This window comes from Anticarsia gemmatalis, chromosome 20 (genome assembly GCF_050436995.1).
Source record: "Anticarsia gemmatalis isolate Benzon Research Colony breed Stoneville strain chromosome 20, ilAntGemm2 primary, whole genome shotgun sequence".
Taxonomy (NCBI): Eukaryota; Metazoa; Arthropoda; class Insecta; order Lepidoptera; family Erebidae; genus Anticarsia; species Anticarsia gemmatalis.
In genome coordinates, this window is record NC_134764.1 from 971755 (window position 1) to 996618 (window position 24864).

Here is a 24864-nt window from a genome sequence, read left to right on the forward strand (position 1 = left end):
CAAGACAAAACGACTCAAGAACCGAACCTAAACTCCCACAGTAAACAATACAAGTGAAACAATAAAAATATCCCGGCTCCACTTACTTCCCACAGACATCCTGTGATCTATAGATCTTATAGATCATTTGTATTTATCGATCATTGCGCAGGAGTCGCGTTGCGTCTCGGCTTACCGGCTTGCAGATAAACTTAAAATAAACAATATCAGACGCTGTAGTATGTACAGGGTGTTTGAAATTTATTTTAAAGATTATTTTGATGCCTTTACAAATTAATTCCAATGATTATTATTTTATGCATAATTTTGTTAACAAATAAAAAATATATGTCATTGGTAATCGGGATAATTATTCTGTTTACTAAAATTATCCTAGGTTCAAACCCAAGAGTTGATTAATAGAACCGAGTAGGTAGTAAAAGTCCTAGCCTTTTACGCATTTGGTCTAGGGTTCGAACCCTAGGCAATACACTGATTAGTCATCTTATGAGATGTAAGTATTAGAAATATTTTTATCTATAGTCATTTGTTTTCACGGTAAAAATAACAAATTTCAGGATGCCTGAGCCTTCTTTGAAACAGTTGTAAATGAGATGCAAGTTCCCACCAAGCCCTTTAGCCAGCGTGGTGGACTCGGAGCCTTTCCCCCTTTCATTACAAGAGGAGTCCCGTGCCCAGCAGTGGGACAGTAATGGGATTACGATGTGGCCTTTGATAATTCATATTTTTAGTCCAAAACTATTCTGAGAGCTACAGATGTGAAGCATATGTTGTATTATTTACAAATATTTACACGAATACGCGTTTGGCGTATCGAAATGTGTAATAATTGCGTGTGTGTGATACACAATTGTAATATAACTTGGTACATATTCGATAATAAACCGCTTTGATTGCGTTCGCGTTGGATTCGACCGAAATGTTTACAATCTCTGAGTTTTAACGATTTCTTGTCATTTGAAATTTTGATAGTTTTTATTGCTGAGAATTCTTTTGAAAATGGTTTTCTGCAAATTATTAATATTTTGAATTGCTTTTGCCATGACATTGGGCGTTATTTTGAAAATAATACGACCAATTTTAGGGACCCGTACCTAAAAGGTAAGCCTTTATTAGTTTCATAACTATTATATTAAAACTTTGGTTTAAATATAAGTTTCTTACATATACTATGGCTTCAATTAATATTAAAAATTGCAAACCAAACATCAATTTTCATTGACAACTAAATTTGTTATCTATTCAAAATTACTTATAACGTTAATGTCCGTGAACAAACTATCACATACTACAATATTCCTCAAAATAAATACAAAAAACATAATCTTTATTAAACCAACACCCTGTATAACCTAACACTAATAATGACGTCACAAATCGAACTATATGGGAGCACACGACGTGGTTCAATCCCACGCCTGAAATATAACTATAGGTATATAGGTAGTAAGTTACTATTGACAGGAAGTCCGATAGCGGGCCGACTCAGGTGAATAAGTATGTATCTTGTATGTTGTATAGTATAACAACTTAGTAGAGAGTCTTTTTAGATGCGTAAGGTTTTTGTTCAACATTTTGAACCTATACAACGGATGGTGACTTGCTGGATATGGGTATTTTATTTTGGAAACACAGGAGGTAGGTACTTCATTATAATCTATCTAGTCTAGTTAAATCGTGCATGACTAGGCTCTCTACTAAGTTGTTAGACTATAGTGAGATAATATGTCTATATAAATATGTCCAATATGTAAGTTAAAGAATTTATTTATATTTAGAATAAAGAAGCGAACCTATAGGACATAATAATATATACGGAAGGTATGGAATTTGTCATAAAATAATTCTTAGAAAATCAGCACTCATATTATAGATTTTTCAAATATTTTCTTCGTCTGGGAATCGAACCCGAAACTTACTTGTGGTATTAGCTAGATAACCTCCAGAATTTGCGCCATGTGATAATCCTATAGGGGTTAAGCAGAAACACTTGCTTCATTCATATCCATACATCTTACATACATGTCCGCCGGTTACGAGTACAACTGTTTAGTAAACTAAATCAAAAGTTTATATGGGAATTGAACCCCTTGTTCTCACACTAAAATAACTACACTTAACACATTAATAGCTTATTTACTATGTATTAGGAAACTTTTATAAATCTATTTAAATTATATTAGGTCGGGGAAAAAGTCTTTCGCATTATAGTACGTTTAAACTTGTAATAAAATCTTTTCTCTACACAAACAAGCTCGATATTTGGGTACCTCACGAGCTCACTGAAAGAAACCTAATGAACTGTGTACTCATTTGTGATTCCTGAAGCCAAAGAGATTTTATTACAAGTTCATACATACTATAATGCGAAAAGACTTTTTTCCCGACCTAATATCATAAAAGAAAACATGCAAGTTATCCTAAAAGGACTAAGCAGAGAACAGCAGAAGTCTTATCCATTCCCAAGTATCATTTTTATCTCTACCGTATACTATTCAGTAACTTCTACATGAAAACTCCGAACATTTCTTGACATAAAATCCCAATTGCAGTACTCAGGAATCGAACCCGGAAACTACCTGATAATATTATATCTCCATATTGCTATATATTTGCCCACTGTATTTGACCATCACAAGTCTTAAGTAATAGACTTAAATAAATAAATGATTTGATTTTTTATTTCTACATTTTACAAATAATAAAAGTAGAGACTCAATTTCATAACCTAAACGTATATTTATTCTCATTCATACATCATATTTATAACATTAGTATAGATAATTACAAACTCTACCGTCTACATATTGTAGAGTTCTTAACATGTGGTATCATCATTTAATTAATACCATTATAGCTTTGACAGATTTATATATAGAGTCGACTCTATGCTTATAAGTAGAGCAAATACACACTCGAATAAAACATACATCACGACTGTTATACCCAAAGGTTTAAGCAGAAAAGAGAATTATACCCACATTTTACTATGTCCCATTGCTATTTATCCGGCTAAGTGCCTCCAAGTTACTATTGAGAAAAAATCTAATTTAAATTAGAAAATTCTAATACTACTTTGCTCGGGAATTGAACCCGAGATCGCACGATGATCATTCATTACTAACCGCGACATAAAGGAACTTTAGTTTAGTTTACATATAAACATTTTATTACTAAGTTTATAAGCAAAAGTAATCTTATATCGAAAAAACGTTTATGATACGGACACAAAGTACAGCCAGATTTGAAGCAAGAAAAAACATGCAAATAGTTCTTCCGTGTGGGAATCGAACCCGTGACGGAACAGTAGCGGCATAGCAACAGCATTCATTATTACTAAATATATTTCACCTATGGTTGTTTCAACGATAGGGTCTCCTCCCGTATTGGGAGAGGTTTTTCAAGCCCTCTTCCCGGGCTGGGGACTTAACATTTTTCAGAAACAAATGAACATACTACTACCTATTACTTAATTGATTCTTTAAAATTACTTATTTTATTCTATTTCTTCTCTAATCTAAGTAAGACTTAGCCAATTTTTTAAAACGACATCTAATTTATAACATCTTACAATTAGGGAAGAAAACGTTATCCCTTCGAACCTTTGCGGTGAGCAGAGATATCAAAACGGTACTTCTTATTTCATCCACATTCATACTCTCTTATACACAACTTTTTGTATGATAATCTAATAATTCGTTGACAAACTCGCTAGCTTAGTAATTATCCCTCAACTTCAAACTTTTCAGTTCCAAGTACATTCTAATAAGAATTAGAACCATTTCTAAAAAACTAATTAGAGATAACACAATTACTAAATAACACATACACAACAATATTAGAAAAAGTGTGATTTTTATTACGCATAGAAAAATACATTTTCTTATAACACTCTTAATGTGTCAACTTAACAATTATTGCAATAAGTTTTCCAGTCCAACAATAATAATTTAATCGAATTAACAATTATTTTTCCAAAAACAAATGAATTCAAATTCCGAAATATGCGATTACATTTTCAATATTTCCGCGAACCCTTTACTAAGCTATTAAAATACCTGCGCTATGAGTAGCCCTTTGTAATAGTTCAAAAGGGTCCGGTTTGAACTTACGACCTCACATTGCCTTAGCCCTTCACCTACAAATGTAGTTCACTCCCTTAACATTCCCTTCGACAACGGTTACAATAACCGAAGTTAATTTAAACTATTATAAACTTGAACTGTATTTTTACATAACATTTTAATATATTTTGAACAAAAATAATAATTATACGGACTTTAAAAATTGTTACACTTTTCTAAATTGTTGATCAGTAAAACATTTTTTAATAAAATAATTAATGTTTTTTCATTTAACAATATAGTAAAGACAGTATTTTATTGTCAAATGAAATCGTCGTATTTCTTATTTGTTTCAATGTATGCGTAGAATAGGTAATTTATCATAAAAATATGTTCTCACAGCAAAAAACTCGACATATCAAAGTAACAATGGAAAAATCCCACATTATCACGTTCTCGTGTTATTCGATTCACTGTTAATCGATACTGTTTAGAATCGATTAGGTTTTTATCCATTTACTAATTAGAATTAACTGCAAAGTGATACTGTAAAAAACACCTGTCCGCGCTTTGTACAATTATTCAATATTCATTATTAGTTTGCAATTTGTAATGATTTACATATCGCATTTTTCAAACTTATTTATCGCTTAATTGACTACCCTATGCATAAAACGCTAATGTTTTTTTCCAATCAATTATTTATTGTAATTGTAAAAATCATTGCTTTATTGTACTGTCATATTAAAATTATTGTTTAATAATTAATATTTAAATAAATTAAAGTCCGGAAACTGTCGTGTTTAATTCAACAGTTAAGTCGCGAGGTCAAAGACCTCTGAACGCCATCTGTACGAGAATAATTAAACCGACTTCATTTTAGTTTCTTAAGTTAATTTTTGGTTAAACAAAAAATGGACCGACTTTTGTTAAAAGATAAACTCGTTCGAATGAAACAGTTAAAGAACATGTCTAGAAAAAAATATAATTGAACAGATTTATTTATAGTTTATTTATATCCTAACCACATTTTGGTCATAAAAATATTATTTTTTACCTGAAGGACTTATCATTTTGTGCTCCTAAAATTATTTACTTAGTCCTTCTATATGAATTCTGAGACTAAACCTAAGTCTATAAAATTAATTCACACGTTGGTATCTCACCAAACTTCCTACATTTTGTAAAATATGCAGAAAATAATAAATCATACTGATTATCATAATTTTTGTAAAACATATGAACTTGTAGATTTCTTTCGAATAAATCTTTCCTTCAACAAGATTGTCTTTGAAACCTGCCGAGAGGCTTCACTTTTTAAATATCACAGTTAAAACATACATATTATTCTCACTATCCCACTAAAATTAATTTAATCACTATTACTTTTTCAAAACACTTAACATAAAAAATAATTTAAACAAAAAATTTTCAATTCAATAAAATTTTATTTTTACGAAAAAAAATCTGTTTTATTTTCACTCTTTATTTTCTGAGAAATAAAATGTAGGGTGATGTGAGCAATTATCGTCTGTCTGATCAGTCACAGTTAAGAGACGGAACGCCGGCAGAAGGCCGCCGCCCGCGTTCCTCGCCATTTAACTTTCAATCGCAATTGATCATTTGATTTATCGATCAAATGTACCGACTGCATCCGACTTTTTATTTTTTAATGAGAACACATTCTCAGGTGAAATTGAGAATATTTTAACCTTATATTTATTATTTCCTGGACGGATTAATGCGATGATTTTTGATATATAATTCTGTATAGTTCATTATTTGGTTATGTCAGATTTATTTGTGCTGTAGAATTTTCTCGGTCCAATTTTTGTTCACAGACTTAGCCGGTAATCTGGACTTAGTTTTCGAAATATTGTGTGTCGTAAAACTCTTGTCCAGTTGGCCTAAAATCTTGTTAGAACGCAAGAATTATGAGTTAACTACGTTAGAAGTTGCACGGACTTGTAAGATTACTTCTAAACGACACTTAGAATTTTCGACCATCAAAATTATCTATCTTAATAAAAATCACACTTTTCCTAATTATCACGACACAAATATAAAACACTGAAACAAACACTTACGTGTGTTCACGGCTGATTCTTGTTCAATCACAATCTTTACAATGTTCCACATAACACTTCTAAGTCAAAATAATTCACAACAACTGTTTATCTCGACAATTGTTTATCAGTAACACTCGCACTAGTAACAATAATGTTACTAAATTATAAAAGCGAAACACAGTCAGCTACGCCCAAAAATAATCTCTCAAGTCTGAGCGAAAACAAAACAAAAACATGACACAGTGTACACAAAACTCAAGTTCACTAACGACCGATGGCGGCGAGGAAAAAAATTATAATAAATAAAAAAAATCAGTGTACAATTATTGACAGTTTGCAATCACAATCGATTATCGGAGGTAGGGTTTCGATCCGATTAGTTATTATTACGTAAGGCGAGGATCGCGGAGCGCGGCGTGGCGGCGGGCGCGCGTGCTTGTCGCGGCACACGACTGCAGTGCGATCCTTCGGACGTAGCCCCACCAACACTACGCGCATCTGAGGCTCACTCCTTGGCGCGGCCCCGCCCAGTGGGACGCCACTCGGTAGCTAAGATGACCGTCTCCCTCCTTATCGCTCTTCGCTCCGCGGCCGCTTGCGGTCCCTTTCCCCCGCGGCGACAGTGGGGCGCGCCAATAGGATCGGTTCGGCGGATCGAGTCGAGACGATGAATCGAGATGTGTACTTAGGTATCACTGCACAAGTCCTTTTGTTGTAGTCGATAATAGGATGCGCTTTTTTTGCGGCGCGATTGACTGCCCGCTCCTTGGACGCCCGGCTCGTGGAGCGTACATTTGTTTACATTTACTCTACCACTTGTGACCACAACAAACACGCCTACCCTCATTTTTTGTGACTATTTAAAAATACCAAACACGTTAATTTTTTTTCTTTATATTTTACTACACATGATTCAATAAAAAAATCCTCAACTTCCTGGATTTAAGTATTAATTTTTAACCATTTTTTGCAGCGACATTTTTTTGGTAAAGAAAATTTTCAATCGAAAAATAAAAATAGGGTATTAGCTATCACGTTGAATGATTAGAAAGTGCAGTAACGTAAGGGCAAGACGCGTAGGGTGATCGTCTCAGTTGTCGGCAGGGGTGGCTGAACTCGGTAGGGCGCAGATGTAGGTCAGTTTTTGTTTCGCGCCACCCGAAATTCGGTTACTAGGTTTGTTCGTGTTTCGTTGAGGTATTAATCTTTAATACCGACAATTATTGGGCCTTTCACCTCTCGGCTATGATAAAAAATGTTTGATTATGTTGTCAAGTAAAGACTTATTGGTCGATGGTATCGCAGGTGTAAATTACCGGCCGAGGTTAATACCTTACAGAAATGCTCACTTATATTTTAGTTCATTTCGGAAAAACACGAAACACCTGTACCAAAGTATAACTTTTAAATATCCGACTATTATAAAAAACGTCTATTAGTATATGAAAAATCATCTTAATTATAATGTGTTATTATAATTATAATAAATTCAGTTTTAAATACTTCACATTATGCTTCAATAATCTCATTCACATAACTAACTTTTTGTCTCAAGTCATCACTCGGTAATCCTTGTTGGCAAAATTTTCGCTAATCTAGTTACAGTCCGCTCGTCGCTAGATGGCATTACGCGGCGGTTTTCACGATTTTCATTACATTTTCCGAGGGACAACGCGAAGGGGACTGAGTGAATGTATGGAGAACGAACTGTGGTTCGTATAGAAGTCGATTTGACTTAGATATGAACCATAAAATGTGAGTTGGAGTGGAAATTTTGTGTGTTGAGATGATTGCAAGTTGTATTTATTTGTAATTAATATTATTATTATTATGTTAGTAATTTCTGATTATTTATAGAGTAATCAGGTGTAGTATTGTGAAGTTGTTTTTTAAGAATATTCGAAGCGGAATTGATTGTAAGTAAATGATATAAAATTTTGTGAAATTCATTCGGTTCTGCTCCTTTGCTTACCTTTAGAAAAGTTAAGGTAATTTTTGATGATGTAAGATCCTTTTAACATAACATTCTGGACTATCTAAACCTAATTTGCTGTTCATCTGTTCAGGTGTTTGCTAAGTCGGTGCAATACTATGAATATGCTTGCATGTCTGGTAGGCGTCTAACCACCTATTTCTGAGTACTTTTAGCGGTAATTCATCAATTCAAAAGCGTTTTTTTTATATGAGTTTAAACGCTATTGAATAGGATAAACTACCGCTAAATGTACCTCAGAAACGGGGGGTAAGACCCTAAACCTTCACTCTTTGAGAAGACTGTCCAAATGTCTTAATAGCTTCAATCTAATGCAGTCTTAGCTTACTCCCGGAAACAAAATTATAATTACAAATACAAAATGGAGACATTACAATAAAAGTTTTGGAAACAAAAGGAATTAGCGTTGATGAAAATAGTGACAAAATAATTGCGTTGCGCGGGAGTCGATCGTGCGAATGTAATTATGTATAGCGAGCGCACGCAACCATTCTGACGACAGTACCTATGGTGCAAATGGAAAGAGGAGCGATTGGAAATAAGAAAAGGTTTGAGACGTCCGTTTCTATCGTTTTTTTTTTAAGTTTCGTGTTGCAAGACTTAAGTAAACGGTTTGTGACCACGGCTAGTGTAATGTGTGCCAAAACGTCGAGTAAAGTATAGTACCGAAAAAAGTTATCGCTATAATTCGCATGTAATATGATTGATAAGAGATTGATTAAAGACAACTCCCGGACTAAGAATTGCTCTTGTGTCGCGAGGACTTTTACAAACATACAAACAACGGACACATAGTACATATCCGAAAGAACTATCTCCGGATCACATCAATATTTGTGCAATAACTTGGTGTATTTTTAACATAGCTAAATTGAACGTAATACCGTCCTAATAGGCAACATTATGTTACTGTAATGAAAAGGAGTTAAGAGTTGGGTCCATCACGCTGAAAAAGTTCGGGTTGAGCACTTTGAAAATCAAAGACAGGAAGGCAGAGACCAGAGAATGAGCACGATCCTTACAAACTTCCCATTCTTCATTCACATACATACTTCTTGTCATACAAGACCGCCGGTTACGAGTACTACGCACCTGACATTTTTGCAAGACATCGCCGACGTGATCAGTTCTACGATTTGAAAACACTAAACATAGATTTGTTGTATAGCATATTTCACATAATTAAGTTTTACGATTTTAAAAAACTACACAGCTTTGTTCGAATGGGAATCGAAGTCGCAATAACACGTGTTACCTAGTAAAAATAACTTGAACGTATTTGTTTATAATTCTGTGTAAGTCGTAAAATTTTACTGTGAGAAACTTACCTTTTTAACCAATAAATATCGTCATAATGTCTGTCTGTACATTGTAGGTAGGATGCATATAACTTAGATAGGTCTATATAGGTAATTATAAATGCTATATTTCTTATATTTTCATTCTTTTTTCTGAGTCGTGTGTGTGATGTATTAAAAGACAGTCTTCTTATTACTATAGATAATTATGTTTGTAAATAATCTTTGTTTTCCTTAGTATTGGTTGTGTGATTAATATACTAAAGGCCGTCTTAATTCCATAGATGGATGGCCACAAAGTAGTTTATAGGTATATGAGTTGAGCGTTTCCGTGATTCGGAGAGTACGTAAAAAGTCGTTCCTGGTTGTTGTCAATTAAGATAACAGTCGTTTAGTCATGTCAAAATCCTTTTGATGGATTGCACAAGTTTGACACAAGGTTCAACACTAACTATACCTACCATAAAATTATTGAACCTTTTTAAGGAGTTTACATTTTCTAAGGCATGCACTGTTATTGTTGAAGTAAATCTATACTAATATTATAAAGCTGAAGAGTTTGTTTGTTTGTTTGTTTGAACGCGCTAATCTCAGGAACTACTGGTCCGATTTGAAAAATTATTTCACTATTAGATAGCCCATTTATCGAGGAAGGTTATAGGATATATATCATCACGCTACGGCCATTAAGAGCGGGGTAGTAACGAAAAATATTACAAAAACGGGGAAAATTATGACCCATTCTCTCTTACGTGACGCAAGCGAAGTTGCGCGGGTCAGCTAGTAATAAATATTTTTAATTTTGAAAAGTAATGCTATAGCAATTGTCTAAGAAATCAAATTTTTTTGTTAAGTTCTTAGTGAAATAGTTATAAAATCGCTTATTCTTATAAATTGTACTACACGATATAATTGGTGGTCGGTTAGCAAACTGTAATATTTGAACTACAATTGTCATTGAGCAACATTTGATTAATGTTTGAGTTTTATACTCATCTACTTGTAAGATGGCTTCAATGAAAGTTAGATACGTTTTAGTGGTAGTAAAGCCGTTGTTTTGGAGTAACAGGTACGATACTTGGGTTGCTTAGTAGGTTGGTAATATGAAAAGCTAGAAAATAAACTATCGAGCCAATTTAATAGGTTGTTGATTTTTTTGTTTTATACACACTTAGACATAAATTTGAAGCTGAAACTTTAACCCACAATCATTGAATCATTGGCAAAAAACTAGAGCCCGTTTCACGGCATATGATGATGTCGTCCTGGTCGATTTCGGCTACGGCGGCCAGTTTCATTGAAACCAGCCAACTGTGTAGGACTTTGTTTATAGTGGACAAGTGTGTGCACAATACACAGGTACACTCTCTGTTCCTTTACTCTCATTGTCTGGTGGGACGGCTAAACCGACACGACCAGAGAGAGGCGCAGGACCGACGGATTTACGTGTTCTCCGAAGCACGGAGGTCTAAGACCTCAACTTCCTAACTCCGGGCAATCTCTGAGAATTTTTAAACAGATAATCTCAGAAAAGACTTTTTGGCCTGATCCAGGATTCAAGCCTGAGACCTCTTGCGCGGCAGTCGCAACACTACAGACCGCGCCAGAGAGGCAGGCATATAAAAAAGTGTCGGATAGTCAATTCAAAAGACAAAGTAGCAGCAAAGGTTTGAAAAAATCCGTCAGTATTCTTTCAGGCAAGATAACCGGTACTTAGTGAGACCGCTAGTCTATTGGAATATTCGTAATATGTAAAATCAAAGTGTATTAGCTACAATGCGCCCTTAAGCCAAGACGTCGCACAATAGTCTCAGTGTAAACAGGGCGAGGGTGTCTCTGCGATATTAAAAACATCTGCTCGATCCCTCCGATATAAAGGGAAAGGGTTACTTTGAACTTAGTGTGGATGTGCCTTTAGTTTTGCAGTTAATATATGAAAAATATTTTTATCTTTATTTTTTTAAACACCTACTTCTTTCAATCTCTGCATCACCCCAAGGTAGAAAGGTAGAAAATGCCTTTGGCATTAAGTCCGCCTGTATACATTTATGTATATGAAGTTTAAAAATAAATAAATAAAATATGTTTTTAAGTGTATATTTTTTTGACAACTCCCCTAGTAAGAATTGCTCTTGTGTCGCGGGAACTTTTACAAACAACGGGCACAAATAATAATCAGACACGGAACAATTATTTGTGGATCGGGAGGTCGTAGGTTCGATTCCACACGGGACAATATTATTTGTATTCTTAGTGCGGGAGTTGGCTTTTGAAAAAACAAAAAAATACATTCATCAATGATTTAGTTCATAAATCATTATTTAAGAAAGATACTCTCCTAAAGTATACTCTATAACCGTATCCACCCAAATCTTTCACCCTCAATCGGAAAGCGAATGCCGAAAAGCAAAAAAATGTTAACGTTAAAAACCCCGTTCTTATGCAAATAATTTCTGTGAATTTTCGTTTGATTCTAGACGGTCTGTCGCCTCCCAGTGTTGCCATATTAATTATTAATTTACAAATGATTTATCACCTTTCTAACAAGAAAAAATATTCTATAAAAGCTAATTTTTGTGTTAAGGTGTGTTTACATGAGAGGGTTTGGTATTGAAAATGTTGATTGTGTGTATTTTCTTTATTGTATAGAAGTATTTAACGCCCGTTTTAAGTACTACAGCAGGTAATGGGATTGCCTGCCATGAGGAAGTGCAGTTTTTCTTTAAAGATATGATCAAAAGGCACCTGAGAGATTTAAAGGTTACATAAAGTATGTAATGACGTAGTATGTAGTAACTACAAACACACAGAAAAAGGTCCGTTTGACACATCTCTGTCTAGTTTTTCTAGTAGAACAGGTGACATAAATAATGATATTTTGTTTCCAATAAAATTTAGTTTATCGCATACAAACTACCTAGTTCTTATACCAATGAAACAAAAGCTTAAAACCTACAAACATTTTTTTTACATCCAAGAATCGAACCAATTACCCAACGTTGCAAAATAGTACCAAACACCTTTTGACCTTCATACCACAGATTAAACAAACACCAATATTTCATTCATCAGTACATTGTACAAACTCCTTTACCACTCATAGAAAGGGTAAGCTATGTTCCAGTTTTTTTCCATCGTTCAATAGAATTAATTAACGTAAAGAAAATCGAGTCTTTTTCAACTGTAAATTGTCCCTTTGTTTTTATATTTCTTTAATCAGAAATTCCGGATTGGCCTCGTTCGGACTTGATAGAGCGATTCTTTAATGATTTTACTTTTTTAGGTACCTATATTTTTTTGATGAGATTTCTTTTGTTTTGGTGGTCATCTTGCTACTGTTACAGACGTTCTTCAGATCTTTCAGCACCCACGATTTCAGTGTTTTGGCTTATTTACTACAATAAAGTTGCTGAAACTGTTTTTGATGGGACAAAATGTTAATGTTCAAAAAGACGGTGTAGATGACTTTCAGCACCCTGAAAGTTATAAAGTAGTTTTCCTTCATACCTAAAATCACGCCTTTATCATTGGGACTCGATCAGATGACAAAATGACGAAGGTCACTAAGTGGTTTATTACTTGATATACTTATTTTTTAAAAATACAAACGAAATCTAAATGTTGTCTGTCCATGTAGTACGAGCGTTAAAGCACTTGATAGCCTATCGTAAAGTCACACATTCAATTCTAGTTTAAAAAAAGGATGTAATTTTGGTACATCATCACACCTACCTATCCCTTCAATAAAAAATTGTGATATTATTATTACAATAAATAGTATAACAATAACAATTTATTCAACAAAAAGAAGCAAGAACGTAACACGGTGTCAGGGGGAGACAATAAGATGGTTCAATCGGGACTCGAACCTGCGACAAACCAGTTGGCATTCATCGCGGGCAGACAATCGTCCACGTGTGCGTCACCACGACACCCACTGCTGAACAACTATTTGTTTGTGGAACAAGTTATGAGCGAAACATGGAACTGTATCTCTTAATATGCTATTAACTTTTGTTAATGATTTCGTTTACCTATTTTAAATAAATAAATGTGTAAGTAAGTGTATTTACTTTTATTATCAAGTTTATGATATAATTTGCCCAAATTCATTTAAGGTAATAAAAAAACAGATTCACCATAGTTAAACTTTTTGAAAATGTAGATCAATCCTTTTATCATTGCGTCTTAATTTTCAGTTAAGTAATTGATTAGTTTTTTGTTGTTGTCATAGTTTTTTTTGTACCCTAATGGTCGTAGATTTCCGAGAAAATCTCACCACTTGTTATATTTTTTTATAGATTATTATTTTTTCTTAAGTGATAAACAGGCTACCGTGGTAAATAAAGGCAAAGTTACCGATGTTATTATAATTCTATCCACACGTATCATTTTGAGAGCATACTAGGTTAGTATGACCTCATTAAATCGTTACAACTTACACCTCACACCACACTATCACATCAAAGTGTCCCGAGCTTCTGTAAGAACTAACATTAATTATGTATGAGTGTGAACACTTTATTATGTCCCCATGTTAACTTACATACATACATACGAACATACATACGTGTTACTACTTGTTATCATTAACATGCCGATATTGGTAACGCTATTTATAGTTAATATTAATAAAAAATAGTTGCTGTTTTTAAGATTGGCATTTGAAATTAGCTAATTTGTACTTTATTTTCACTAATAGGAAAACGCGAATTCTTTATCTTAGGTGTATTTTATAAGAAAATGAGATGTGGGGGTTGTTCCGAAAGTAATATTTTTAAAATAGTATTTTTTTTTTGTGTTCGTGCGTTTCTTAAGTGTCGGTTTTCTTGTACGTACTATGTATTGATGTTGTATAATTTTTATTTTCAGGAACAATATACTCCTGTTAAGGTTATGGTATCACTGTTAAGGTAAGTAAGTTAAAAATGGTTGTACCATTTTTATTTGCATATATTTGATCCCCGTGCCATTATCACCGTCCTGTTATGCATCGCGGGTTCAAGTCCCAGCCAAAACTATATTTTTTTATAAAAAGTTATCTATGTTTACTGCTACTTTAATACAAAATACAAACTAATTTGTTTATTTTACTAAATTTCTTTTCCTTAATATCAGCAACAAAAATCCAACTGCAGTCGAATATCTTCAATAAAAAGCCCTAAAAATTACCATATCTCAACAAGTGGTAATACCCTCATAGAATGACCCCACACCCTGCACCGCGACTCTTTGTTTCAAACCATCATTAATTAATTACTTGCATTATATCCTTCAAATATCACTTGATGGGTCTGCCATGTGAAATGAGTTTGGTACAGAGTTAAGAGTCTGGTAGATTGGTGAATTGTGGGCTTGATTTGCAGTTACGTAGTTACACGATGGCTTTATACTTAATACCGTCCTGAAATTCAGGTGGTTGGGTAAAAAAATTAAGTCCTGTTTGGGCTAAGCCACCCCCGTTTGGCGCTGGATGGCAGAGGTGTAGAAAAAGCATGAATTTTGGAAATGTATGTATGTTATTCCATGATTTAATATAAATAATTGAATATTAGTAAATAAAAAAACTAAATGTCTGCCCTGAAGGCAGACATTTAGTTTTTTTAAGATTTAATTCTTATAAGCTTTAAGAATTGTCATGGCACCAAATCTGTCGCCAATCTAGTACTGCTATCAAATTCAAAAGAATTTTATTTCATGCTTGTATTTTTTTCATATACATAAGACACTCTGTTTCATGGTATTTGTTATATTCGACCATTTTCAAACATACGACTCTATAATCTCTGTGCTCTATATTTTAATGGCGTCATCGAAACAATTAAAATTTGATGATGCGGGCGCTCTGTTCTTTACACTCAACACTACACCCGCCCCGCGACTTCGCCTGCTTTATGACATCTCGTACTTGTCATAAATACCAAGGTACCTTTAAAAGAGGATAATTTTGGTAATTGACCGTCTAATGATTGCAATTTTAATGATTACCGCGCTGCATGTGGTGTGGGTTCGAACCCCAGACAGATCAGATATTTGCATGTTCGTGTGTCTGTTCGGAGTTTGGTATTAATTTGTCTATACAATGTTTATATTTAAAAGTGTAAAAGTATGTTTATTAGTTACTGTTGTCCAGCTCGTTTATTGTATAATCTCCAAGTGAGAGTTCTGCTGCCTTGTTTAGTGGCCAGTTAGATGGTAGATGGTTCCTGTGCGAACATAATTATTATATTCGTCATAAATCTATTTTTGTACTTTATTTTTTAAGTAAAAAGGGCCCTATCTTATTTAGTGCCTAGATACATGATGATTTGATTGTGGTAATCGTTATAGTCACCCTTTAGTCGCTTAGTTTTCGGATATTTATGCCATAGCCCATCACAATATTGACTAGTCTAGACTGACAGTCCACTTAGTAGTCAAAAGTCGATAGATTTCGCTCCCCATAGACTAAAAAGTAGCCACAACATTGTCACCCAAACTCGATGACAACTAACACTTTTTTAACCCCTTCCTCATGAGGCTTTTTTTGCCTCAACTAAAGACTTGTTTTTGCCTATCTTTTTGTAATGAACAAAAAAAGGGTTTGATCTAAATATAATCGTTTGAATGACAACATCTGGTGAGGAAGTGAGACAAAAAATATGTTTGATTTGTTACTTTGTTTGTAGCTTATTGGATATTTGGTTGGATAGAATACTTGTGAAAGTTTTGTTTGTTTGTCGTATGGTTAGTGGTCAACCTAGTGTCAAAGTTGTTCAAGCCGCCCTAAAGGCCTTTGACATGGCTTAACGACTATTATCTTAGTAGACAACAGCCGGGACCGGCTTTTTACGTGCCCTCCGAAGCAGCCCACGCCCAGCTCAAATACCACTATGCGGTCACCCATCTATGGAATGACCGCGCCAATGGTTGCTTAAAACACAGATCGTTTACCGATCGGTGAGCGCAACTGGCTATGGGCCTATAGCCTGTGAAAGTAAAATTAAATATTAAATGCATCTTTATTTCAAGTGGTGAATGATTTGATAAACGGTTTGTGAATGTTTCGTATTGTCTCAATGTTAGTAGTGGTATTAAAGGGTTTGTTGCTCAGGTTGTGCAAATTACATACTTAACTGGACTTAGACGTTAGGCTTCTTTAAATCATTTTTGTTTAAGAATTCATTTACTTTGAGTTTACGTTTTTTTTGTAATATTTGGTTAGCAATTATAATTGAACCTGGAATCTCATAGCTAAAAGTATCTATTTAATTACAAAAGCAAAATGCTTATTGCCGACCTTTCCCTCAATTCGGCAGGAGACCCTTGCCCAACAGAAGAACAGTAAAGTGTTAAAAAAAACATGCTGACTAGAAATTCACAAAAAAAAAAACTGCTGAAATGTATTGAATCCACGACGTTTACATCGATATGGTAATACTTATGTCTAAATAAACGACTGTTCCTATCACTATTTATCTATCTATCTATCGTATGGTTAGTGGTCAACCTAATGTCAAAGTTGTTCAAGCCGCCCGAAAGGCCTTTGACATGGCTTTACGACTGTTATCTTAATTGACAACAACCGGAACCGACTTTTTACGTGCCCTCCGAAGCACGGAGACGCTCAGTTCAAATACTATGCGGTCACCCATCTACGGAATGACCGCGCCAAGGGTTGCTTAACCTACCGATCGTTTACCGACCGGTGAGCGCAACTGGCTATGGGCGTCTCAGCACTCCTATCACTCATTATACTATAAAAAGTACTATAAAGAATATGCCCTCACTCTCATAACACCGATATTGAAATAATATCGATTTGTATCGGATGTCGTTATATCCTGTCAAGATGTTTTGAACCACCCTCGCTTTCAACGTGTGAAGGGACTAATGAAAGTTATTGTTGTAGAACTTTTTATTACTTATTTGCATACCTGTACTGTAGTAGGTTTGAGCAGTTGTGTACGAGGTCACAGGTTTGATTCTCGGGTAGAGCATTTCTTTTGCGATTTGTACATATTTTGGAATTCTTAATAGCAGTTTGAAGATTGGTGATGTTTTTGGTTTATAATAATATTATTGTACTGGGTACATTATGCTGTGCCGGTAAATAAGAAGACTTCTTGCGGTTTGAAGAAAGTTTATTCTCAGATCCTTATTGTTTCGATGCTAGCTGTGGACTGTGTTGCTAGTACAAATGGCCACCATATTTATACAAAATCCTCAAATTAATGTAGGCCCTCTTATTGGCCGATAAAAATGGACCAATTAGAATCCCCGCATTTTAGCCAATAGGATTCCAGTAAGACATTTTGGACAAAAGCTTAAGTACTAGGAAACTTGACTGCGACGAGAGCCGCTTACATTAATTAACAATTTTTAGTGTATTTCTGTACAATTTCTTAAATAAAGTATATATATTTACAATTCTTGTCTTATTATCTACCTTATAAAAATACAATCAGTCGAATATTAGAAAATAACATAACAATTCTTAAAACTTAACGCTAAGTGTCGTGCTCAGTGGCGCCACCACGCACATCTCTCCCGCCGTGCGAGGTCGTCGCATCTTCTGTCGGTGCGGGTGCGTCGTCTCCCCTGAGCGGCAGTATCACCAGCTTGCGGACGGGTCGGCGAAGAACTCCTCCTTTGGTCAGGATGTCCACGGTCCTCACGACGTTGTCCGGGCCTGGGTAGACAGCTGTCACACGTCCTCGTAGCCAGATGTTGCGTGGCAGGTTGGGGTCAACGACCTGCACTAGGTCGTCGACTCGTACCGCAGGTCCGCGTCCGTGGGGCTCCCGCCGGTTTTGAAGTTCCGGTAGATATTCTCTCAGCCACCGCGTCCAGAAAACGTCGGCTAGTCGTTGCGCTGCTCGCCATTTTGATGTTGAAAGTTCGTCTCGTTCTGTGAATGTACCGGGTTGTGGTACTCGGCCGGGTCCGCCCAATAGGAAGTGGTTGGGCGTGAGAGCTTCAGGATCTTCTGCGCTAACTGATACGTGAGTCAGCGGTCGGCTATTCACGGTGTACTCGGCTTCGCTAAGTAGAGTAGACAGGACTTCCTCCGTAGGGTTTCGCTCGTGCAGTGTCGCTGTGAGGGCCACTTTGACTGACCTCACTAATCTCTCCCATGCGCCGCCCATGAATGGTGCACCGGGGGGTATGTAGCGCCAGGAGATTGTCCTCTTCGCTGCTTCCTGCGATGTCCCTGCGTCGATTGCTTGTCTGAGTTCCTTGTCTGCTCCCTTCAGGTTGGTACCGTTGTCCGACCAGATTTCTGTTGGACACCCACGTCGCGCGATCATCCTGCGTAGCGCCATAATAGCGGAGTCGGTTGTGAGTGAACCCGCTATTTCTAGATGTACAGCTCGTGTGGTGAGGCACGTGAAGATTGCGACGTATCTCTTCTGTCTTGTTCTGCCAACAGCTACCGAGAGAGGTCCGAAGTAGTCCACGCCTGTATACGTGAAGGGTCGTCGATGATGCGCGAGGCGACAGGCTGGCAGGTCTCCGGTCCTTGGGTGTGGCGGTACTTGTGTCTTCATTCTACAAAACAGGCATCTCTTCAGTATAGCTCGGGTCACTGGACGAATGCGTATGACCCAGTATTGTTGTCTGCACTCGTTCACTGTAGCTTCAACTCCGGCGTGATGTAACTGTCGATGTACTGAGTTGACCCACAACTTTACGGTCGGATGGTTTCCGTCTAACACCATAGGGCTTTTGATGGCTTCGTTGGCTGCTCCTATCGCGTCGATTCGGCTCCTGAGTCTGATGACGTCGTTGGTTAGCTCGACGCTTAGGTGATGTAGACGGCTTTCTTTGTTGATCGGTTTGTTGTCTTTTAAGTCTTCTATTTCTGTTGCGAAGGCTTCTACTTGCGATGCACACATGAGAAGTTCTTCTGCTTTCTTGAGTGTTTCAGCTGTTACCGGGATAATCTTGTCGTAGCTGCGTAAGGAAGTTGCTTTCTTGACCACCTCTCTCTTCGTTGTTTGATTCCAGTTCGGGTCCTTCACTGTGTTTCTGATTGTCCTTTTGTAGTTGACGTTATCCGTCCTGTTTCTACACAGTTGAATGAACTGTAGAACTCTCGCTGTTGTGTATCGAAGTCGATTCCAGTCTGAGAAGCGTGATACATCGGGTAAACCTTGACTTAGTTTCAGATCTTCCTTGTGGCGTGTGAGGTGTACCTTTTCTTCTGTCGAATCTTCCGTCTTCTCGTTGTGTTTCTCTGTTGGCCAAAGTTCTTCATCGGTGAGCAGGAAGTCAGGACCTTTGTACCATCGGTGGTGCTTGTCGAAGGCAACAGGTACGTCTCGAGTGGCGTCGTCGGCTACGTTCATCTTGGTTGGTATCCAACGCCATTCGTTTACCTTTGTACTCTCTTCAATCGCTGCTAATCGGTGAGCCACGAAGGGTTTGTATGATCTTGATCCCGTTCGTATCCAAGTTAACACTGTTCGACTATCTGTCCAAAATACTCTCTTGTCGGGTTTCTTCTCATGTTCTTCTATGACTGTTTCAGCTATTCTGGTTCCCATCACTGCTGCTTGTAGTTCTAAGCGGGGTATCGACGTTAGTTTGAGAGGTGCTACCTTCGCCTTAGCCATGATGAGTGACACCGCTACGTCCCCGTTCGGCGTCTCCGTTCGCCAATATAGGACCGTTGAGTAGGCAGACTCGCTCGCGTCGGTGAAGACGTGAAGCTGAAGCTTAGTCGCATCGCTGTAGCCGAGGTATCTCCGTGGTATGGTCACGTCTCGAAGTCTTTGTAGATGTTCCATCCATATCTTCCATTCCTCTGCGAGATCCTCTTGTATTTCAGCATCCCAGCCCGTTCCTCTGCGCCAGACTTCTTGTAGTATTTGTTTCGCCTTGATAGTCACCGGTGATGCGAGTCCTAGTGGGTCGAATAGAGACATAACGATCTTGAGTGCTTCCCTCTTCGTCGGCGTCTTCCTTTTCAGTAGTGGCGGTTCAATTCTCGCCAAGTTGAGATTGAACGTTAATTCGTCTGTAGTGATCTTCCATATGACTCCCAACACTCGTTCTGTGGTTTCTGTCGACGTATATAACTCGAGATCTTCCCTTTGTTCTTGTTCTCCTAATGCGGCTAATAGTGAGGGTGAGTTCGACTTCCATTGTTTCAACTCGAAGCTTGCGTTTTGATGGATTTGTCGCACGTCCTTTGTTATACGTATAGCGTCTTCCAATGTTTCGAAACTGTCCAAGTAGTCGTCCACGTAATGCTTGTTCTTGATGGCTAACGCTGCTTCTGGGTTTGACACTTCGTATTGTTTCGCGTTCAAGTTTTTGACGTAGATCGCTGTTGATGGTGAGCTCGACGCGCCGAATATTAGTGACTTCATTCTGTACTCTTCGGGGGGATTGTCGTCTCTTCTATCTCCTCGCCATAGGTAACGTAGCGCATCTCTATCTTGAACTCGTAGTTGCACTTGCATGAACATTTCCTTGATGTCGGCTGTGACGGCTATAGCATGTTGTCTGAACTTCATCACGACGCCTGGTAGAGACTGTAGGAGGTCCGGACCTTTGAGTAACATGTCGTTGAGAGACACTCCCTTCGTCTTGGCTGCTGCGTCGTGTACCACTCGTAACTTCTCTGGCTTCATGGGGTTGATGACCGCGAAGTGTGGTAAGTACCAGGTTTTACCGGGTGTTGTTTCTCGAGGTGCAGGTTCTGCGTATCCCTTCTGTACGAGTGCTTCCATCTGTTCCTTGTACTTCGTCTTCAAAACTTGATCTCGATCGATCTTCTTCTCGATGTTGTGTAGACGCTTCAAGGAGTTCTCGTAGTTGTTGGGTAAGTTGTAGTCTTCTTTACGCCATAACAGACTTGTTTCATACCTTCCATCTTCAGTCTTTTTCGTAGTGTTGTCTAGGATTCGAAGAGCTTGTTCCTCTGGGTCTGATCTAGGTCTCTTGGGGTTCAGGCAGATCGCGTCCATCTCGAAGTACTGCTTGACTAAGGTTTCTATGTGGTCTTCATTTGTTTCGGTCATATGGGATACGAAGTCGATGCTCTGGGTTTTGTGTTTCAGCAAACTGCCATGGAGTACCCAACCTAGTGACGTGAGAGATGCCACAGGTTGGTCTTTGTTTCCTTTCCTTATGTCCGATGTCAGTAGGAGATGCCAGTTGTCTTGTCCGATCAGTAGCTTCGGCTTCACGTCTTCATATGTCAACTCTCCCTGTATATCCCTCAGATGTTGACACGCCTTGATGTGTTCCCTAGATACGCGTTGCGACGATACTTGGAAGTTCCTTACTGTACGAGCCTGTATTCTGTCTTCAAAGCCGTTCATACCTCTAATCGAGAATGTGACTCTTCTAGAGGCTATTTCTGACGTTTTGACGTCACTAATTGTCTGTATTTTCAACGGGTCGACGGGTCCTGTCGCTCCTATTTGCTTGGCTAGGTCGTTGTCGATCAGGGTCACTGTAGAGCCGTCGTCCATTAACGCGAAGGTGTTAATTAGACCTGTAGAACCTTCTACTCGCACTGGTATGATTTTTAAGAAAGACTGTTTCTTTCTAGGCGTCCACGTAGAGGTGATGATTTCCGACGCTTCGGACTCTTTCTTATCTTCTTTCTTGTTACAGTGTAGAAGCGCGTGATGAGTGTATTTACAGTCGTTCACGCCGCATTGTTTCGTAGCACAACGGTGAGTAACTTTCCTATATCTCAAACATCGAAAGCAGAGTCGTTTGGCCTTGGCTATGTCCCATCGTTCATCTTCATTCATCTTCTTAAAACGTCCACATTCTGTCACCAAGTGTCCTGTTTGTTCGCATACCGGACATCTCGGTGTGTACGGTTTTTCCGTGACGTTGTGAACTCTCTGTGGCCTCTTCTGTGCGGTGAACGGCGGTTGTGTTGATATTTGCTCAGGTAGCGCGTAAGGACTGCATAGCGTTGATTCTCTTCTCAGGAACTTGTCTAACTTCATCAAATCTGGGTCTTCTTTGGGTTCCGCGGCGGCGAAGTCGAAGAATCTGTATCGCAGGGTAGGCGTCAGCTTGTCCACTATTGTCTTGCTCACTTCCGGGTTGTACATGTAGTTGATACAGCTTAAGGTTTTTAATGTAGCGACGATATTGGAGATTTTCGTGGCGAATATACATATGTCGCGGGGCGATTCCGTGAGACGTGGTAAAACTCGTAGCGCTTCCATTTGCATCATCGCTATAGACTCTGGTCGTCCAAATCGAGATTCGAGTGCTTGCATTATCTCGGATGGGTGAGCGTCGGTGATAAGCAGACCCTCAACTGCTTCCCTGGCTTTTCCTTTAAGATTTCTTCTTAGGCGGTTTATGTTTTCTACTGTACTATACACACTTTCCGTTTCATAGTAAGCGGCGCGAAAAGGTAGCCAATCTTGATACGAACCATTGAAAATAGGTAGTTCGATGAACTTAGGTCGTTGACCCGCTCTCACTGCTGACGTTATGGCCTCTGCAAGTTCTTTGAAGTCTTGTCGAGCTCCCGCCGGTGTGAGAGTCCCGTGCGACTGATGTTGATCTCCCTGCATAGTGGTTCTTATAACTGACGGCTCTTCCGGCTGATGTGGTTCGTTCGTGATCGCCAAGATTGGTTGTGTGTTTTGCCTCTCTAGCCAGCTGTCAACCCTTTCGTTCACTTCCTCTTTCGTACACACGGATATCTCTTCTTGTTCTTCATCTGAGTCCTCAGTCTCTAGGACGGCTAAGCGCGCGGTAGCCAACTCCACTTGTAAGCGTAACAACTCTTCCCGCGCTTTTGCGATTTTAATAGCTTTAACACGACTCGCGGTTGATCCCCCTTGCGCCCTTAGCACTGGCGGGGGGGAGGGGCACTGTGGTTTGTTCGGTTGCACACTAATGTTCACTTTCCTTTGCACTGTCACTGTCTCACCTGGTTTCGTAGTTTCCTTATTGTGGTTCGGAAGGGGATCCGTCCTCCTGCCAGGCGGCTGCATACACGCGGCGTCCATCCGGAGCGTCGGTGCTGTTGAAGCGGTTACCGAAGGTGTTTCGTCTGTTGGTGGCGCAAGCGGTGCCGAGGCTCGTCCCGAGGGCGCTGTCGTCGCGGTGACCGATGTGGTGGCTGCTGTGTTCTCTGTGTTGTCGGTCGTTCCTGTGACGCTGGTGCCCGTAGCCTCGGTGGTAGCACCGGTCGCCGAGGTGCTGGCCGTGCCCTCGGACGATGACGGTGTTTGTGCGGTCGTCTTGCGCCCCTTTCCTTCTGAACGCGTAGTCGGCATGTTTTCGTTTTGTTCACGTTTCTATCTTCAGTTTTAATAATTTCTTTCTTCACTATTTTTCAGGATTCTTTCTTCACTGTTTTCAGGATCCTTTCTTCAATAATGCTTCAGGCTTGTTTCTTCACTGTTTTTCAGGATCCTTTCTTCAATAATGCTTCAGGCTTGTTTCTTCACTGTTATTCAGGATCCTTTCTTCAATAATGTTCAGGCTTCTTTCTTCAATGTTTTCTTCCTGTATCCGGCTCGAAGGACCATTTAATGTACTGGGTACATTATGCTGTGCCGGTAAATAAGAAGACTTCTTGCGGTTTGAAGAAAGTTTATTCTCAGATCCTTATTGTTTCGATGCTAGCTGTGGACTGTGTTGCTAGTACAAATGGCCACCATATTTATACAAAATCCTCAAATTAATGTAGGCCCTCTTATTGGCCGATAAAAATGGACCAATTAGAATCCCCGCATTTTAGCCAATAGGATTCCAGTAAGACATTTTGGACAAAAGCTTAAGTACTAGGAAACTTGACTGCGACGAGAGCCGCTTACATTAATTAACAATTTTTAGTGTATTTCTGTACAATTTCTTAAATAAAGTATATATATTTACAATTCTTGTCTTATTATCTACCTTATAAAAATACAATCAGTCGAATATTAGAAAATAACATAACAATTCTTAAAACTTAACGCTAAGTGTCGTGCTCAGTGGCGCCACCACGCACAATTATAGATGTGAAAATCTGTCTTTTTAGTAGTTATGCTTTCAACAAAATCACTAACCCCCGGTTTCTGAGGTACATTTAGCGGTAGTTTATCTATTCAATAATGTTTAAACTCATATAAAAAACGCTATTGAATAGATAAACTACCGCTAACTGTACCTCAGTAACCGGGGGTAAATTGATTATGATCAAATTCAGTATGAAGATTTAAGTACGACCAGTATCAAACATAGGCTACACGCGAACTGAGGATTGTAACGTGACAAGTAAGTAAATAAATTCCATAGAAATGAACAAACCAGGAATCGAATCTAGGAATTCATACTTTAGTACACTACCTCTAGAAGCATCTATATCTTATCTTTACTAAATGAAAATTTATTCAATGTTGTTTTACCAAACACAGCTTGCACCACCAATAATAATATGCGATATTTCAATAATATAATCGTCCATTATAATCGATATA

General features: G+C 38.0%; 3 protein-coding genes across 3 annotated transcripts in view; 1 reads left to right on the forward strand and 2 right to left on the reverse strand.

Moving 5' to 3' along the window:
* The window catches only part of ct (homeobox protein, cut), a 167119-nt gene extending 160485 nt beyond the window's left edge, over positions 1-6634 (reverse strand). Inside the window, exon 1 of the mRNA XM_076127918.1 lies at positions 6152-6634. The gene's annotated coding sequence lies outside the window, so the exon portion shown is untranslated. The remainder of the gene's footprint in view (positions 1-6151) is intronic.
* Positions 1-24864, forward strand: part of LOC142981858 (uncharacterized) — a 220813-nt gene that overhangs the window by 73355 nt on the left and 122594 nt on the right. The window contains exon 3 of the mRNA XM_076127995.1: positions 14297-14337. The gene's annotated coding sequence lies outside the window, so the exon portion shown is untranslated. The remainder of the gene's footprint in view (positions 1-14296; positions 14338-24864) is intronic.
* On the reverse strand, positions 17514-23676 carry LOC142981857 (uncharacterized). The gene has a single exon (XM_076127994.1). It carries the CDS (start codon positions 23674-23676, stop codon positions 17914-17916), a length of 5763 nt encoding a protein of 1920 aa, XP_075984109.1. The 3' UTR covers positions 17514-17913.

Excerpts from the sequence above, each read along its gene's own strand:
- LOC142981857 (XM_076127994.1), bottom strand. The coding sequence starts at position 23,676 with ATGCCGACTACGCGTTCAGAAGGAAAGGGGCGCAAGACGACCGCACAA.